Here is an 18,412-nt window from a genome sequence, read left to right on the forward strand (position 1 = left end):
CCTCAATACTCAGCACAGGAGATGTTCATTTGTAGAGATCCAGATGTATCTTCCTGTGTCTCAGGCTGATTGCGTGGAATGTTCAGGCTGGTCTGGTACCTATCCAACTCGACTCGGGACCGGCTGAAAAAGGAGTCCCCTAGTCCTCCGCCATCTTAACTCCCTCAGCATTGTTAGTTTTAAGTCAAAACTCAACTGATACTTTTCTTAATAACTCTCAAGCTTGAACAGTATCTTTTTAGTGTGAATTTCTGGTTGAGGCACATTATGACACAGAAATATCAAGTTTTATTTGTAATTTCAAGGATACAGAAAATCTACAGCTTTGATGAAGCAAAGAGTCATCCAAGACTACATGGGTGGTCCCTGGCCCTTCTTTCCCACATCCAACATGGAGTCTCTTCCCCTAAATAACAGTTGAAGTTTCTGATGAAATTCTAGGCCACTTCAAACAGTAAGGAGAGTGTTTACATTAGAAACAAATTCTCTTTATGCCCTTCAAAACCATACACCTGTAGATTATTAGTTTATTACAAGTAATCTTCTAGCCAGGGACATCCTGCTAAGGGCGTTCTATAGATAAGGTCTCTTCCACCAGGCAAAAATCAATATTTATCAGAGATCCACTTGAGGATATTAGGCAGTTACCAGTCTTTGTTCCTCTCCCACATGTAAAGAGGGCTCCTCCACAAGGGGAATGAATTGGTTGCAAACCAGCTATTTTAACTCTTTCCTCCCTAGTTCCATTAAAAATTGTTGAAATTAACTACACTAGACCCTGTAGTTTGGTCTGTGTTTTACAAACACCTTTACAGCACAGCTTATAATTATCAAGGTCTCACCCCCTGGTGTAATTCCAAGGCTGTGTTTCCTAAATTATTTGGCTTTCAACATATAGCCTTCCTTGACTATTTAAAACCCACAAAGTCACGTGTTATTTAGTAGTAGTTGTCATTTTAACTATCTTCATATGTAAGAATACTGTTACTCTTAACTTTTCTAGTAGTTTCAAGTGCAATGTATAGACATAGATAAAGCATTTTTAAAAGTATGTCTACATAAATGGATAGATAAACCTTTTTGAATGGGTTGCTTCCATTAAATTATGCCCTCATTGCTATACATTGTAATTATTTCCTTATTGCTTGTTTTTCTTAGATGTAAGTATCAAAATTGTATCTGTTTTGTTTACCTATGCAGAATCTTGCATAATTACTGACATATATATGATTGAACATCCTCTCAACCAACAGCTATTGAAAAATTAGTTATAATATTTCTTTTTTATTGTTATCACTACTTTCCACAAACCTGGAGGCTATCTGTAGGAATGTACAGTACAGCAAATTAATTACAGAGAGAAGAAGATATCATAATGCCTAAAATTTGCTACATATTGAGTTTTCTCTCCAGTCCAATTTATAACATACTGATATCCAATACCCAATGAAATTGAGTTATAGGCAAAAGATAAAGTTTGCAACAGGAAATTTACTATTTTAAATGAAAGTAGGACCTGCTAGTGTGTTCTCTCCAATTAGCAAGAGGAGTCCCTCTTTAATTTCCTTTTCCTAACTTTGTTTCTACTTACAAAAAAAAAGATCTCTCTTTTGTCAAGATATTGGTTTTTAAATTACTCTTTCTGTGTACAAATACCATGAGGCTTAGAAACAGGTAATTCATGGTGGTAATGCAGTTATATTGTACTGGACGAAGGGCAGGAGAGTTTGATTTCTTTATATTTTTATTGATGGGACAGCTTCACTTTGAATTTTGAATATTTTCCATAATGAAAAAGTGGTTTTCCATAGGGAAGCCTGCATGTAACATCGATTCTGGGATCTTGACAGCATAACTGTGGAAAGGCTTGAATTTTCCTAAGTGATTGGTAGGTTTTGGAATTTAAGATCATGGTTTCGATCTTTACATGTTTTATTTCTTTCCATTAATCCTCTACAACATAGTCATGGATGAAAAATCAAGGAGACTTTTTAGTTTTGAGAAACAGTTAACATTGTTCTTACTGAAGTACAGCATCATCAAAGCCATTAAAGAATACATGATTTACCACAGTAATAGATCACTGCATTTTGAACAGGTGCAGTTTTTATTTTATTGCAAGACACACAATCTTATATACAATGCATAATTATCACCTTCCAAAAGTACAAGATATAAATATATATGATAAAGAATATATGAGTATACTTCTGTTTCAGAGAAGAAAACTGCCTTAGGGCAAACAGGTTTATGCCTTTTTGGGATGGGATTTTCATATTTATGTTTAATCTTCCAAACAGTTCTTGTTTAGAAAATAAATCTCATTGGATGGACATATAGCCTTGTCATAGTTTTCTCCTAAAAAGGTCCAATTTAAAGCCAGCTAATAAGAATACCAATAAAATGTATTCCTTTTATTCCAGTTATTCATCTTATTATGTCCCAATAATAGATGAAACCTCTATAAATTGTCCAATAATGGTTCTACATATTTAAGAACTTGTATTTCTCAGCAATACATTATAGAATGGAACCACTTTCTTAAGATTTGTGTGAATATTCCTTGATTTTTTCAAAATAACTTCTTAAACTGTTTCTTTTGCAGCATTACACTTTGAGTTTTGACTTAAGCTCTTGGCATAGGCGATGTTTTTAGATTCTTTAGACTATTTCTGAGATATTAATGTCAGTCTCCTCCCAGTTAGAATTATGGGTTTTCATCTTCATTGCTGCCTCTTGCATGGCTGTTTCATTTCTCTATGTCTTTTTATGACCCCTCACTAGATCTTATCTTCCAGAAGTCACCAGGGTGGGAAGATGGAATTTATGTAGAGTTGATCTTGAGATTTGATACACACAGTTCTGGTCTCAAAGAGACATGGCAGACAGTGTGCCCTCCTTGCTGTGATGAGAGAGCAGGACTATCAAGACATGGGACACAGACATACCTCATCTCACACACACATGCATGTGCACACGCAATCACACATATGCACACACACACATGCATACGCACACAATCACATACTCAAGCACACTCACATGCACAAACATGTATACTTACACATGCTTACATACACAATCACACACATATATCCACACACACATGCAGGCATGCACACCCACAATGCACACACAGAAAGACTTGTTCACACTTTCACATATGCATGCCCACGTGATCACATGAACACACACACACATACTTATGCACACACAGACACATTCACTTGCATATGCATGCACACATGTGCACACTTTTGACATATGAATACTTTTGTGTAAGTAGTATTTTCTCTAACATATATGACTTGCTCTTTCATTCCTTAAAGCAGTGCCCTAAAATGACAAACCCACTCTCTTCTTCCAATTTGGGGAAATTGATGCCCACAATAATGGAGAACTTAGAACATTTCTCATGGGCACTCAGAGCTACTTCTCTCTCTCTCCATGGGCTGACATAAAGACTTAGACATAAAGACATGCAAGATAATCTGGCTAAAGTTCAGACTCCAATAATGACAACAGATGCCATAAGGGCACATGGGTGCTAAGTGAAAGAGAACCCATTACTATAATTTTATTCCATGATTGTGTATTTTTACACTGCATGAGAATCTTTCAAGAAAATCTCCTGGGTCTTACTGTTCCATAAAGAGATTTGCATATTTTTCACATCAGTAGGGCTTGTTCCAGAAACTACTCTCTGTATAAATATACCTTCTATATGGTAGCCAAGACTTTTAACCATGGGGTGAATGTCAACCAATATTTAAGCCATTCCTATCTACACTTAGTTATAAGAATACGAAGACACCAAAGAAAATCAATGAGATTTAAGAAATGCTCAAAAGAACATTTGGGTTCATTCGAAATAACTTTGCCTTTCTGCCTTAAGTCATCTGTTAGATGTCATAAAAATCTGGAATGTAGACAAACATCATCATAGTAAAATTCTGAAGCCACATATAAAGCCTTCAATACAAGGTTTGTTTCCAAAAGGAGAGCGTATATACACAAGACAGAAAGTACACAGTGAACAGAAATTATAGATGTAATGATGTCTATGAGTATGTAGGTCCATACATTTGATTTTCCCATTAAATTTCAGGGGTGCTGCCCTGAAAACATATAGGCTTAAGGAAGAGAAGAGACAGGTGTTATTTCTAAATTATCCCTTTCTTCTGCAGAGGCAGATTACAGAAAAAGCCATTCCCTCTGAAATCATAAGTTTCAGGGGAAAGATGAAGGTATGAATATATCATCTGGAAGTGTTAGCAAAATAATCCTAAATGTGCTGCTCGTGGCATTATCCTCAGCTGCTTTGCTCTTCACAGAACACAGTGCAAGGTATGTCCAAGCACCACAGGTGACATAATATCCTTGTTCAGCCCACAATTAAGAACACTTCTACTTCCTGCCAAAAGGCACAAAATCCTAGCCCAAGATTAACATGAGCAAAATGCCCTCCCTCCACAGATAGAGAAAATTTGGTAACAGCTATATAGTCATGAAGAGATGGTGCATACAAATTAGATTCTGCCAAGTCAACAACCTGGGAATGAGTGAAATATTGTGTGGTTGTTTAGTACATGAGTTATGAGCACCACTGAAGGCCTAAATGGTGCTCAGGGGTCTGGAAGAGATGTTGTCTGACCGATTCCCAGAGAGAAACTCATGTTGCCACAAAATGTCCCCACATCAACTGCCAATAACTCAGGGGATCTTGTTAGTGTGTTATTGGGAAAGTGCCTGGCTGGAAGGCAAGCCCGGTCCTTATTTGCACATATACTATTATTTACAGAAGAAATATATATACTTTCAGTGATATTTAAGCCACTTTATATTTCTTGACATGAGGACATGCTTTATCATGAAATTTTTATGTGAATAGCATGCTGCAAAACAAACTGTGCCTTTTAAGAAATTAAATTATGTTGGAAACCACCTTTTGCATGTTTAAGTAACTTCATAAATATCAAGATAATTTCCTATTATACATGAACATCAGACACCTCAGGTGTGGGTCCAAGATACTTATGCCGGAATCGTCACTACACAGCCATGTGAAAATGTGTGTCCATGTAGCATAAAGTGATCTGGGCACATGCCCTGGAAATTGTTCTTGTTCTTAATCAGGTTGTTGTTGTCAATGCAAAGCAATGGATTGGACGCCTACTAAGCTCTGAAACCAATAATTTTTTCCTTGTCCTTTTTTAATAAACAGAGCTTTTGGAACCACATTGCATGGAAAAGCCACAGCAGATGGGTCCTGGACTAAATCTAAGTAACCAGAAGAAAGAGGTTTATTTCTTTGTTCATCAGAGGAACTGGGAGTCAGCCTTGCTTTCCTGCCTTAGAAAGGGGCTGTATTTGCTTACTCGAATCTTTTGTACTCCATCCTTACAGCCTTGATGCTCCCACTGACCTGGGTAGCTAACCCAGCCTGCACCTTATGACTTCAGACCATGAGATTTCTAAAAGTTTGTTAAAAATTCTACCTTTCCATCTCAGACTTCAGTACTAATCTGAGTTAACCCGAGATCATTAAACTCATCTCTTCCTGAAGAACTGTAAGAAGACATCTCCACGACTAGTCATACTGGTTTATTTATCCCATCAACATCCCTCATGTAAGCAGGATCCTGAACTGTATTTCTGACTCTACTAGTGCTCTGTCGCTCCATCCTCATCTTAATTGGAAAGCAGAAGTCTCTGAAACACCGCTTGAAGTTTTCATCAAGAAAGGCATAGAGAATGGGGTTCAGGCTGCTGTTGGTGTAACCCAAGGCAATGCAGAAGTAATAGCTGGAGAGGGCAGCTGTGCTGTGAGAGGCATTCCCCAGAGCCTCCACAAGGATGAAAATGTGAATGGGAGTCCAACAGATGATGAAGACCGCCACCACCACCAGGACCAGCCTGGTGATCCGACGGAGGTTGCGATCTTTCTCTCGGGAGCCAGAAAGGAGTCGGACACTCTTCAAGCGCAGGATCATCAGGGTGTAGCAGATGATGATGATGAGGACAGGGATCACAAAGGCAAACACGAAGACACAGATCTTCATGAAGAGGTCCCACCAGGAGTAATCATCATCCGGGAACTGTAAGGAGCACTCAATGATATCCATGTCTGGACAAGGTGAACAAAACAAACAGAAGCACAAAAAGAAAAATTTTTCTTATTACTGTGGCTGCAAAGTATTCTGAAAGTGAGTTTTAATATGTTTTGGTACAAAGGTCTAATTATGGTGAGATGATATTACCTGAGGCAGATCACCAAGTTAGGAATGAATGCTATATATATTAACCCATCCTATCAGTGCCTAGATCAATGAAACCAGAAAGTCACCATTTATTGGTAACATACACAATGCTATGAAATACATATTACTAGCTAGCAATATGAATTATGTAGTTGTGGAAACCAGTTTGATGTGGATGACTTTCAGAAGAGCTAAACTGGTAATTTATAGCATAAGTCCTTACTTTCATTTCCATTCATTAACAATTCTCCCAGACCTAAGGCTCTGACAATAAAAGCTAGTAACTATTTGTAATAAATAACTAAATATTTCAAATCTAGCCATTCAATTTAGGAAAAGCGAACCTGTCTGAAAACATCAAGTGATTTACAAGAAAGCATTACGTGGGTCAGTAAAAATGCTTACAAAATGTGTCTAAATATGATCCAGGAGTTGTGACTTAATGGAATCGATTGATTAAGGGTGTTGCTGAAACATGAGTAAACTTTTGGAGAAGGAAGAAAAGGAGTAAGAAAGGGAAAAAAAACAGAGCAAGGAAAGGGAGAAAAAGGAGGAGAAAATCATCCTCATTAACACCATCATCAAGGAAATTCATAAGTGAGAAATATTTTTCATTTTTACCAATACTATGTAACATAAAACAAATATTTTATTTGATTACTTAGAAAATTGTGTTATTTGCTCTGCTTCTCTTTGCTGGATAGATAGTATTCTTTTTGGAGTGACCCTCATATTGAAAAAAGCAGAGACCAGAAAGAACAGAGACCCAGGATAAGCAGTTTTGATACTTTCCTTGGGGGCCTGCTCACCCCTCTGGGGCTCCCTTCTTCCCCAAGCATCAACCAGTTCACATTTTTTCCTCTTCCCTCTGAGAAGTCATTGAGCACAGAGCAGGCAAAACTCTTTGTCCTGATCCTTCCTTATCAATAAAGTACTCATGAGCAATAATAAAAGCATAATTGTTATAATGATATTTTCTTCTGATATTGGGAAAAATCTACTTCAAAAATGGAACAAGAATATTTTTAAGTAGTGAAACATCTCTATTTATATTTTCTAAAACATTTTAATGTGATCTTAATCAAATATCTCTTAGTAAAAACAAAATGTACATCTTAGAATTTTAGATGTACTTACAATACAAAGAATATAATCATTTTGTCCAATTAATAAAGATGACTATCTTAGAAACATATCTTTTATCAACTAGATACCAGATCAAACATGTCATTAGTAAATGCAAACTTCCAGAATAACTCGTAATTTTTGATTCTCTAAAAAAATCGTTGTTTAAAGTACTATTACTATGAAGACTATTAAAAACAAACAAGCATTTTTTAAATTTGTGTGTTTAGTGTTTATGGGAATACTAACTGTTAAAATCATTTTTTAAAAAATAATCACTATTATCATTTCAAAAAACTGTTTATTAAACAACTTTTGACAGGTGCACATTGTGAAAATCTGAATTTAAAAAATATACTAGTTTGGATTTGATTTGTCTATCGAATCTAGTCTCCTTGAAGATAGGGAACATGTCTAGTTTTGTTTTGTCTTTTCCATGTTTAGCTTTTGTGTACTCCAACATTATCTCTTTCTTAAGGTTGGCCTCACCTTAAATGTCACATCAGAGATATTTATACAGAGGCTGATCCATTTGAATAGTTGTCTCCCTTGCAACTTATTTTCTCTCTATATATTATACTCATCTTATTTTTTAATCATTATATAATGACAGAAGCTAGACAGAAGCTTTTCTCTAATAATGTGTTACCTTTCCTGGCGTTTTTCTCTCCATCCAGAATGCAAACTACCTTAGGGGTGGATAACCAGCTGCTTTATCCAATATATAATCCCTGCCACATAGGGTGGCAAGAACATAAGATGCTTAAGGAATACAAGTCATTAAATAAGAACATAAGGTGCTTAAGGAATACAAATTGTTAAATAAGTGAATAAATGAATACCACATGGAAACCCTTGAAAATGGGGACTGATTACAGTAGTTCTTATGGAAGAGCAATCTGCTGAGATAAGTAAGGCAATGTAAGAGCTGATGTTTAATCAGCTTCCTCTTGAACAAATTGTCTTGTATGCTGTAGGAGCTCAATGAATATTTGCTGAGTGGTTGAAATAATCAACTACAGCTACTTTTACAAGACTTTGGAAAACATTCAGTGATAGAGTTAGAAAAATATTCCAGATATGTCAGTGAAGCTAAGCTTATACCAACAAAGAGAAAGGAGAGTGCTGAGGCAATCATCAAGGAAATTCAAGTCCACATGCACCATTTTTATTAAATGTTCTCTTTCAGGAAAAAAAAATGCACCTTTACCTTTAATGACACACAGGTTGAAAGGGAAGGATAGAAAAAGATATTCCATGCAAATGGAAACCAAAAGAGAGCAGAAATAGCTATCCTTACATCAGATGAAACGGGCTTCAACTTAGAAACTGCCATAAGAGGCAAAGTCACTATATGATGATAAAAGAACCTAGCCTTCAAGACAATGTAACAACTTTAAGTATATATGCACCCAACATTGGAGCAGCTAAACATTTAAAGCATATATTAACAGAACTGAAAGGAGACAGAGATAGCAATAATAGGGCACTTCTATATCCCACTTTCAATAATGGACAGATCATCCAGAAATAAAATCAATTAGGAAACAGCAGACATGAACAACCCTATAAATCAAATAGCAGGGGGCTGGCTGGTTCAGTGGGTTAAGTGCCTGACTCCTGGTTTTGGCTCAGGTCATGATTACATGGATCATGAAATTGAGCCCTGGGTGCAGCTCTGAGCTCAGTGTGGAGTCTGCTTGAGATTCTTTTCTCCTTCCTCTCCCTCCCCATCTGCTCCTCCCCACCAAAATAAATAAATAATAAATAAATAAATAAATAAATAAAATCTTTTAAAAAAATAAAAAATGAATTTAAAAAATAAAATTGACTTCACAGACATATATAAAACATTCCATTCAAGAGAAACAGAATACACATTATTCTCAAGTGCACATGAAATATTCTCCAGTATAGAACATACGTTATGCCACAAGGCAAGTCTTAACAAATTTAAGAAGACTGAAATCATATCAAGTACCTTTTCTGACCACATGAAAATAGACATTAAACAGGAGGAAAATTGGAAAATTCACAAATCTGTAGAAATTAAACAATACACTCCTGAACAACCAATGGATCAAAGAAGAAATCAAAGAGAATTTAAAAATGTTTGAGATGAATGAAAATAGAAATACAATATACCAAAACTATGGGATATAGCAAAAGCTGTCCTTAGAGGGACATTTATAGTGATAACCACCTACATTAAGAAAAAAGAAAGATCTTCAGAGGGGAGGGGGGTGGGGGATTGGGATAAGCCGGTGATGGGTATTAAGGAGGGCACTTATTGCATGGTGCACTGGGCGTTATATGCAAATAATGAATCATGGAACATTGCATCAAAAACTGGGGATGTACTGTGTGGTGACTAATATAACAAAATAAAAATTATATAAAAAAATAAATAAAATGCTTTCTGCTTATGTAGAGAAATAAAATCTGTGGACTAAGGTGTAAAAAAGAAAAAGAAAGAAAGAAAGATCTCAAATAAATAACCTAACTTTACAGATTAAGAAACTAGAAATAGAAGAACGAGTAAAGCTCAAAGTTAGTAGAAGGAAGGAAATAAAGAATAGAGAAGAAATAAATGAAATAGAGACCAGAAAAACAGTAGAAAAAAAAACAGTTGGTTTTTTGAAGATAAACTAAGTCAAATCCTTAGCTAGACCAGGAAACAGAGAGAAGACCAAATGAAAGAAAAGACATTATAACTGATAACACAGAAATACAAAGGATCTTAAGAGACTACTATAAACAATCACATGTCAACAAATTGGATAACCTAGAAGAAATGGATAAATTTATAGAAACATGCAACCTACAAGACTGAATCATAAAGAAATAGAAAATCTGACAGATCAATAACAAACAGATGGAGATTACAGCAAAAACCTCCTAACAAAGGAAAACCAAGTGCCACATGGTTTCACTGGTGAGTTCTACCAAGCATTTAAAAAGGATAGCAATCCATTTCAAGCTTTTTCAAAAGTTGAAGAAGAAAGTATACTTCCAAACTCATTTTATAAGGCCAGCATTACCCTGATATCAAAACCAGACAAGGACACCACTATATCTCTGATGAACAGAGATGCAAAAGTCCTACAAAATACTAGCAAACCAAATTCAACAGCACATGAAAAGAATCATATATTATAATCAAGTAGGATTTATCCCTGGGATGCAAGTATGGCTCAACATACACAAATCAAATAATGTGATTCACCAAATTAATAGAATGAAAGATTAAATATCAAAAGATCCTCTAAATAGATGCAGAAAAATATTTGACAAAAATTCAACATTTATTCATGATTAAAACTCTCAACATATTAAGTATAGAAAGAATGTACCTCAACATAATAAAGGCCATATATGACAAGCCCACAGATAACATCCTACTCAATGGTGAAAGATTGAAAGCTTTTCCTCTAAGATCAGGAAGAAAGCAAAGATGCTCACTCTCACTTTTATTCAACATAGTACTGGAAGTTCTAGCCAAAGCACTTAGGCAAGAAAAGAAATAAAAGGTATCCAAATCAGAAAGAAAGATATAAAATTGTTTGGAGATGTCACAATCTTATGTATAGAAAACCCTGAAAACTCCATTAAAGCACTATTAGAAAAACACTAAAGTTACAGAATTCAAAATCAACATACAAAAATCAGTTGCATTTCTATACACTAAAAATAAGCTATCTGAAACCATTTATGTTACCATCAAAAAGAATAAAACACTTAGAAATAAATTTGTAAATAAACCTAAAATATCTGTATACTGATAACTGTAAAACATTGATGAAAGAAACTTAAGAAGATACAAATAAATGGAAAGATATCCTACGTTCATGGATCAGAAGAATTAACGTTGTTAAAAATGTTTAGACTACACAAAACAATCTACAAATTCAACACAACCTCTATCAAAACCCAATGGCATTTTTCAAGGCAATAGAAAAAACAATCCTCAGGGGCACCTAGTTGGCTCAGTCAGTTAAGTGTACAATTCTTGATTTTGGCTCAGGTTGTGATCTCAGGGTTGTGAGATTGAGCCCCATGTCAAGCTCCACACTGAGCATGGAGCCTGCCTAAGATTTTCTCCCTCCTTCTCTCTCTGCCCCTTCCCACCCCCCCCCAAGGAAGGAGGGAAGGAAGGAGGGAAGGAAAGAAGCAAGGAAAGAAGGAAAGGAAAGGAAAGAAAAAACAATCCTCAAATTCATATGGAATCACAAAAGACCCTGAATAGTCAAAGCAATCTTGAATAAGAACAAAGCTAGAGGTATCACACTTCCTGATTTCAAATTATATTTCAAAGCTATAATAGTCAAAACAGTCTGGTGCTGGACTAAAAAACAAACACTTATTTCAATGGAATGGAATAGAGAGCCCAGAAAGGAACCCACACATACATAGTCAAGTAATCTTCAATAAGGGTGCCACAATAGAAAATGGGGATAGGATATGCTCTTCAATAAATGGTGCTGAGAAAATGGGGTATTCACATGCAAAAGAATGAAATTGGACCCTTATCTTACACCATACATAAAAATCAACTCAAAATGCATTAAAGACAATGTTAATAAAGACATAAAACTTCTAGATGATATCATAAGGGAAAAGGTTCTTGATACTGGTTTTGGCAATTTTTTTTTGGACATGACACCAGAAGCACATGCGACAGAACCAAAAATTAAAAAGTGAGATTACATAAAACTAATTCAAACTAAAACCAAACAAACAAAAAAAACCCCAAAAAACAAAAACACAAAAAAACCCTCTTGCACAGCAAAGGAAACAACAAAATGAAAAGGCAACCTACAGAATGGAAGAAAATATTTGCAAATCATGTATCTATCTGATAAGGGGTTAAAATCTAAAATATATAAGGAAATCATACAACTCAATAGCAGGAAAGCAAATAACCTGATTTAAAATGGGCAAAGAACCTAAATAGACATTTCTCTAAAGACATACAAACTGCCAACGGGATTAAAAAAGGTGCTCAACATCACTAATCATTAGAGAACTGCCAATCAAAACCACAATGAGATATCACTTCATACCTGTTAGGGTGGCTGTTATCAAAAATAAAAAAAAGTTAAGTGTTGGCAAGGATGTGGAGAAAAGGGAACCCCTGCTGGTGGGAACGCAAATTGGTACAGCCACTATAAAACAGTGTGGAGGTTCCTCAGAAAGTTAAAAATAGAACTATCATATAATCCAGTAATTCCACTTCTTGATATATATCCGAAGGAAATGAAATCAATATCTCAAAGATATCTGCACTCCCACGTTCACTGCAGCATTATTTACAATAGCCAAGATACGGGGAAAAAAAAAACTAAATGTGCACCAAAGGATGAATGGATAAAGAAAATGTGGTGTCTGGTGTGTATATACACGTACACAATGGAATATTATTCAGTTTTTAAAAGGAAAGAAATCCTGCCATTTGTGGCAACATGGATAGACCTGGTGAACATTATGCTAAATGAAATAAGCCAGACACAGAAGACAAATACTATATGATCTCCCTTATACATGGACTCTCATAGAAGCAGAGAGTAGAACTGTAGTTTCCAGGAGCTTGGGGCAGGAGGGATGGGAGGCAATGGTCAAAGGGTACACTTATGCAAGTAAGAAAGTTCTCTAGATGTATGCAGCACAGGTTCTATAGCTGATGATGCTGTACTACATACTCAGCATTTGCTAAGAGGGTAGATCTCATGTTAAATTTTCTTATCATATAAGAAAAATAATAAACAGGGCAGGAAGAAACTTCAGACCAACTGTCTGTGGTCTTGATGGGGTGATGGTTTCACCGGTGTATATTTATCTCTAAATTCACTGAGTTGCTCACATGAAATATGCACAGTACACACATGTATACTATGTAAAATGCTATATTTAACACCATACGCCCATAAAGTGAAAATTTTGCTGTACACAAGAGCCCTCAATATTGAATGAATACACTACAGATGTTGATAAACATAAGCAATAAGGCAGGACCTGTTAAAATCACCATGTCAGATAAAGATGCTAGGTAACATTTATCAAGGGCTCACTAGACGTGGGCCCTGCTTTTCAACTTTCCATGCACTGACTCATTAGATCTGGAAAATACCCTAACTGGTAGGCACTATTATTTACCCCTATTAGCAGATAAGGAAGGACGCTGAGGCACAGAAATCTGAGTAATGTCTCCAAAAGGATACTGTCCCTAAATGGTGAAATCAGGATTCAATCCCAGGCATTTTGCTTCCAGAATCTGTGCTCTTAACCAAAAAGATACCAGAAAGAAACTCAGAAGCATTAGCTGAAATTTCTCATCCAGGTGGATGTGTTCTAATGCAATTGATGCCTGATTTCCCTTACTGAGCATTCTCCACAAACACGACACTATAAATTATCAATGCCATTCAGCTCTGATTCAGGGCATAGAGAATGTCTAAAATACTCCTCTTGGTCATGCAAGAGCCTTGACATGGAGTGTCAAAAATGAGCATACGAGATGGTTCAGGGACAATATTTCATCATATAAACAAAATCTGCTTTAGAAAATAAAAGAAACAAAGAAAGAAAGGAACCGTCTACAAGATTACTAATTTTCTCCCATTTTCCCCTCTATTTGCTGCACAAATTAATCTCCCGATGCTGGTGGATCCTTTCTTCCACAGCATTTGCACACATTCATCTACAGCAACTCCTTCCTGGAAAACCTACATCTATCTTCATTTCATCTTTCAAAAACCAAATTGAAATCCATTGCTTCTAGGATGTCATTTTTCTGGAAATGATTAGAAGACTGTAGTGGCTAAGTCTGCAAGTATGTCATGAAATCTCAAAATCAGTTTTTCATTTGCCCTGGGGAAAATCACCATCTTCTTTTATTATCTGGCCTGTTCCTCAAGTCTTCATGGTGTATATGCAGCCTCTCCTCCTAAATCCAGTTCTTAAGCATCAACACCCTAGGGTTGGAAGAGTTTCTTGCAACTCTATTTCCATTTGTTGTATGCACGAAGAAACAAAATCCTGTGTGTAATTAATTATATTTTAAAATTCTTCTCTGATATAAAGTTTGACATATCTTAAAATTTACCAAGTATTATAGCTTAACACCTTCCATGGCTAAGCTGGAAATTCATTTTATAGTTTAAGAGGGAAAAGATTGTGTTTCATTACAAATGTGGACTATGCCAGATAAGCTATGATTTTAGCACCTTCCCTTTCTGTGATCTGGCAGGTCCTTACTACACATATTCAACTATCTGTATTTACAGGTATCATGAGCCTCCCTAACAAACTAGACATTTTAGAGAACTGCTACAACAATAAATAGCATTTATAAAGTACAAAGTGATGGTTCTGCTCCCCTCTTCTCAATGAATTTCTACTAAGACCAAAGATATTTTCATTGCTTTACTTTTAATAGTAAAGCAGAACTGCTGGAACAGTAGTTCTCATCCTGGCTGCAGGTCAGAGTCACCTGGGGACATCCTAAAAATCTTGACATGCAGGGGCACCTGGGTGGCACAGATGGTTAGGCACCTGACTCTTGATTTCAGCTAGGATCTTGGGATCAAGCCCTGCATTGGGCTCCATGCTCAGCACAGAGTCCACTTGAGTTTCTCTCTTTCCCTCCCTATACTCACCCTGCTCATAAATAAATAAATAAATAATCTTTAAAAATATCTAGATACACAGACTGTGGCTCAGGTCAATTAAACCAGAGCCTCCCAGGGTGGGATCCAGGCAGCAGTAGAGTTGACCCTTGAACAGCATGGGTTTGAACTGCACAGGTCCACTTTATGTAGATTTTTCTCATTACAGAGCAGTACTATAAATGTATTTTCTCTACCTTATGATTTTCTTAATAACATTTTCTTTTCTCCAGCTTACTTTATTGTAAGAATACAGCATATAAGCATATACTATACAAAATATGTGTTAACCAACTGTTTATCAGTAAGCCTTCTGGATCAACAGTAGACTATTAGTAGTTAAGTTTGGGGGAGTCAAAGGTCATACAAGGATTTTTGACTACATGGGGTTGGTGCCCCCCGCATTATTCAAGGATCATCTGTATTTTCTGAAGTGCCCAGGTAATTCCAACACATAGCCTGGGGTGAGAACCACTAGCCTAGCAATATTGGGAAAACATCAAGTATCCTGTTTGCATTGGATAAGAACTAGTATGTCCAAAATCTAAATTTTGCTCATGTGTATTATCATCCATCTGTGAACCCAATTCTGAATGTCCTACAGCCAAATGAAGCTGTTATGATAGTGACCTGGAGATTAACCCCTAAAGAAAAAGAGTAAAGGGCAAGCATAGGTCTCTAATGATTTAGGGTCCTTTTTTAGGGAGAAAGAAGAGGAGCAAGTAGGTGTATCTTACAATTGTCAGCATGCAATGGATTGTATTCTAAAAATCCACATGCCTATGGTTCCCTGCTTCCTCTCCAACCCTCGTGATTCTGATAAGCACGTCCAGAATAGCAGATAGGTTGGGCATCTGTGTTTGGGTAACGTCTTTATCCCATTCTCTGTTTAAATATGGAAAGCACAAAACTGTTGTGCTTCTCATCTTCCATGGATTTAAGCATTGTATTTCCACTAAAATTTGGTTTTTCCCCTGGATATGTGTTCTACTCACTTGCAAATTAAAAGTTCATAAAATTAGAATTAGGGTTGTTAAAAATGAGATGAACATGGCTGCCCTTACCTTCCCTGACTTTGGTCCCTCCAAGGACTATCGCAGATATACCAACAGATGACGATAGGAGCCAAATACAGATGTTGATGATCTTTGCCTTCATGGGTGTGCGAAAGTCTAAAGCCTTAACGGGGTGGCACACAGCAATGTATCGGTCCACACTCATCATGGTCAAGGTGAATATGCTGGTAAACATGTTATAGTAGTCAATGGAAATGACTATCTTGCACAGCACATCCCCAAATGGCCAGGAATTCATCAGATAGACCGTGCTCTGGAAGGGCATGGTTGTAGTAACTAAAGCATCCGCCAACGCCAGGTTAAATATATAAATGTTGGTTGCTGTCTTCATCTTTGTGTATCTAAAAGACAAGAAACAAGATCATTTCTCTTCAACTTTGTGTCAAGTCCATGAGGTAAATGTATTTGTAACAACCTTTGAATTATTAATTTGTTTTTCATTCACTTATTCTTTACATATTTATTGAGCATCTAATATGTAAAAGAATTGTTCTAGATATTAAGGGTAGTAGGAAAAATGGACAAAAATCTCTGACTTGACTTAGCTTTTATTCTAGTGCTTTGTTCAAAATACATTTAAATTTAAAAAGGCAGAGTATAGAAGTTAAGATGGTGGAGGAGTAGGGGACCCATTTTTCAGCCGGTCCCCTGAGTCGAGCTGGATAGGTAACAGACCAGCCTGAACATCCACAGAATCAGCCTGAGACGCAGGAAGATACATCCGGATCTCTACAAATGAACATCTCCAGTGCTGAGTATTGAGTTACGAAGCAGGGAGCCGTGAAACCTCACACAGATATCGGAAGATAAACGGAAGAGGGAGGGAGCCGCCGCGTTCAGGGGCCAGGAAGCGGTAGCCACCTGCACAGGGGAGTGGGCGGACTCGGTTGGCATCGAGACAGCAGACTGAGACCATAAGCCGGGAGCACGCACCACCAGACTTCTCACGGANTTACGAAGCAGGGAGCCGTGAAACCTCGCACAGATATCGGAAGATAAACGGAAGAGGGAGGGAGCCGCTGCGTTCAGGGGCCAGGAAGTGGTAGCCACCTGCACAGGGGAGTGGGAGGACTCGGTTGGCATCGAGACAGCAGACTGAGACCATAAGCCGGGAGCACGCACCACCAGACTTCTCACGGAACTCCAGAACTCCAGTGTGCTCACTGGAAACAGACTGAAACCGGGAGCTCCAGGAGCGCACGGGGGGGCGGCAGGCAGCAGGCGGCTGGCAGTGTTAGAAACACAAAGGACAGAGATGCGCCGGCCCTGGAAGTGAGGGCTGGGAGGCCGGGTGTGGGGCGCACATCCTAGGATGCTGCAGGGTTGAGCAGCACCAACAGTAACAGAGTTAAAGTGGCCAGAACGTCAGTGGAGAATGGGCCACAATCCCTCTGTTCTGAGACAGAGGCTGAGATTCGGCCGCTGCTGCTCTGACTCTCAGAAGAGGCACAGCGGACCACCAGGGAAAGCCGCCAGAGAACAAAAGCCTGGAAATACCAGCTCACAGCATGCCCATCCCCATGCCCCCTTGCAGGGGACACGGAGACTCTACCCACACAGAGTTAACTGAGTATCTGTGCAGCAGGCCCCTCCCCCAGGAGGCAGGCTGAAAAATCAAGAAGCCCACATCCCGGGGCACCTGGGTGGCACAGTCATTAAGCGCCTCTCTTCGGCTCAGGGCGTGATCATGGCTTTCCAGAAAGGAGTCCCTCATCGGGCTCCTCCGCTGGGAGCCTGCTTCTTCCTCTCCCACTCCCCTGCTTGTGTTCCCTCTCTCGCTGGTTGGCTNCTCCCCCAGAAGGCAGGCTGAAAAATCAAGAAGCCCACAACCCGGAGCGCCTGAGTGGCGCAGTCACCAAGCACCTGTCTTCGGATTAGGGTGTGTTTACAACGTTCCGGAAAGGAGTCCCTCATCGGGCTTCTCCACCGGGAGCCTGCTTCTTCCTCTCCCACTCCTCTGCTTGGGTTCCCTTTCTTGCTGACTGTCTCTCTCTCTCTCAAATAAATAAATAAACTCTTTAAGGAAGAAGCCCACATCCCTAAGATCTCTATAAAACAAGGGCGAACGGCCTGGGTCCCAGTCAATAATTTGGGCTCTGGACAACCCTGCAACCTTTCCTCATCAGAATGACGAGAAGGAAAAGTCCCCCCCAGCACAGAAAAGACAATGAGTCTGCGGCTTCTGCCACAGAACTAATGGATATGGATGTACCCAAATTATCAGAAATGGAATTCAGAGTAACAGTGGTCAAGATGATGAGTAGACTTGAAAAAAGTATTAACGAAA

At 37.9% G+C, this 18,412-nt stretch overlaps 1 protein-coding gene across 1 annotated transcript in view; it reads right to left on the reverse strand.

Annotated features, from left to right (window-relative positions):
• Positions 1–3,696: 3,696 nt before the first annotated feature.
• OPRK1 (opioid receptor kappa 1) overlaps positions 3,697–18,412 on the reverse strand; it is a 34,420-nt gene continuing 19,704 nt past the window's right edge. The window contains exons 3-4 of the mRNA XM_002928871.4: positions 16,114–16,466; positions 3,697–6,127 (exon numbers count right to left, since the gene is read on the reverse strand). Coding sequence (XP_002928917.3) covers positions 5,595–6,127; positions 16,114–16,466 — 886 coding nt within the window. The 3' untranslated portion in view covers positions 3,697–5,594. The remainder of the gene's footprint in view (positions 6,128–16,113; positions 16,467–18,412) is intronic.

Source organism: Ailuropoda melanoleuca, unplaced genomic scaffold, assembly GCF_002007445.2.
Source record: "Ailuropoda melanoleuca isolate Jingjing unplaced genomic scaffold, ASM200744v2 unplaced-scaffold11384, whole genome shotgun sequence".
Taxonomy (NCBI): Eukaryota; Metazoa; Chordata; class Mammalia; order Carnivora; family Ursidae; genus Ailuropoda; species Ailuropoda melanoleuca.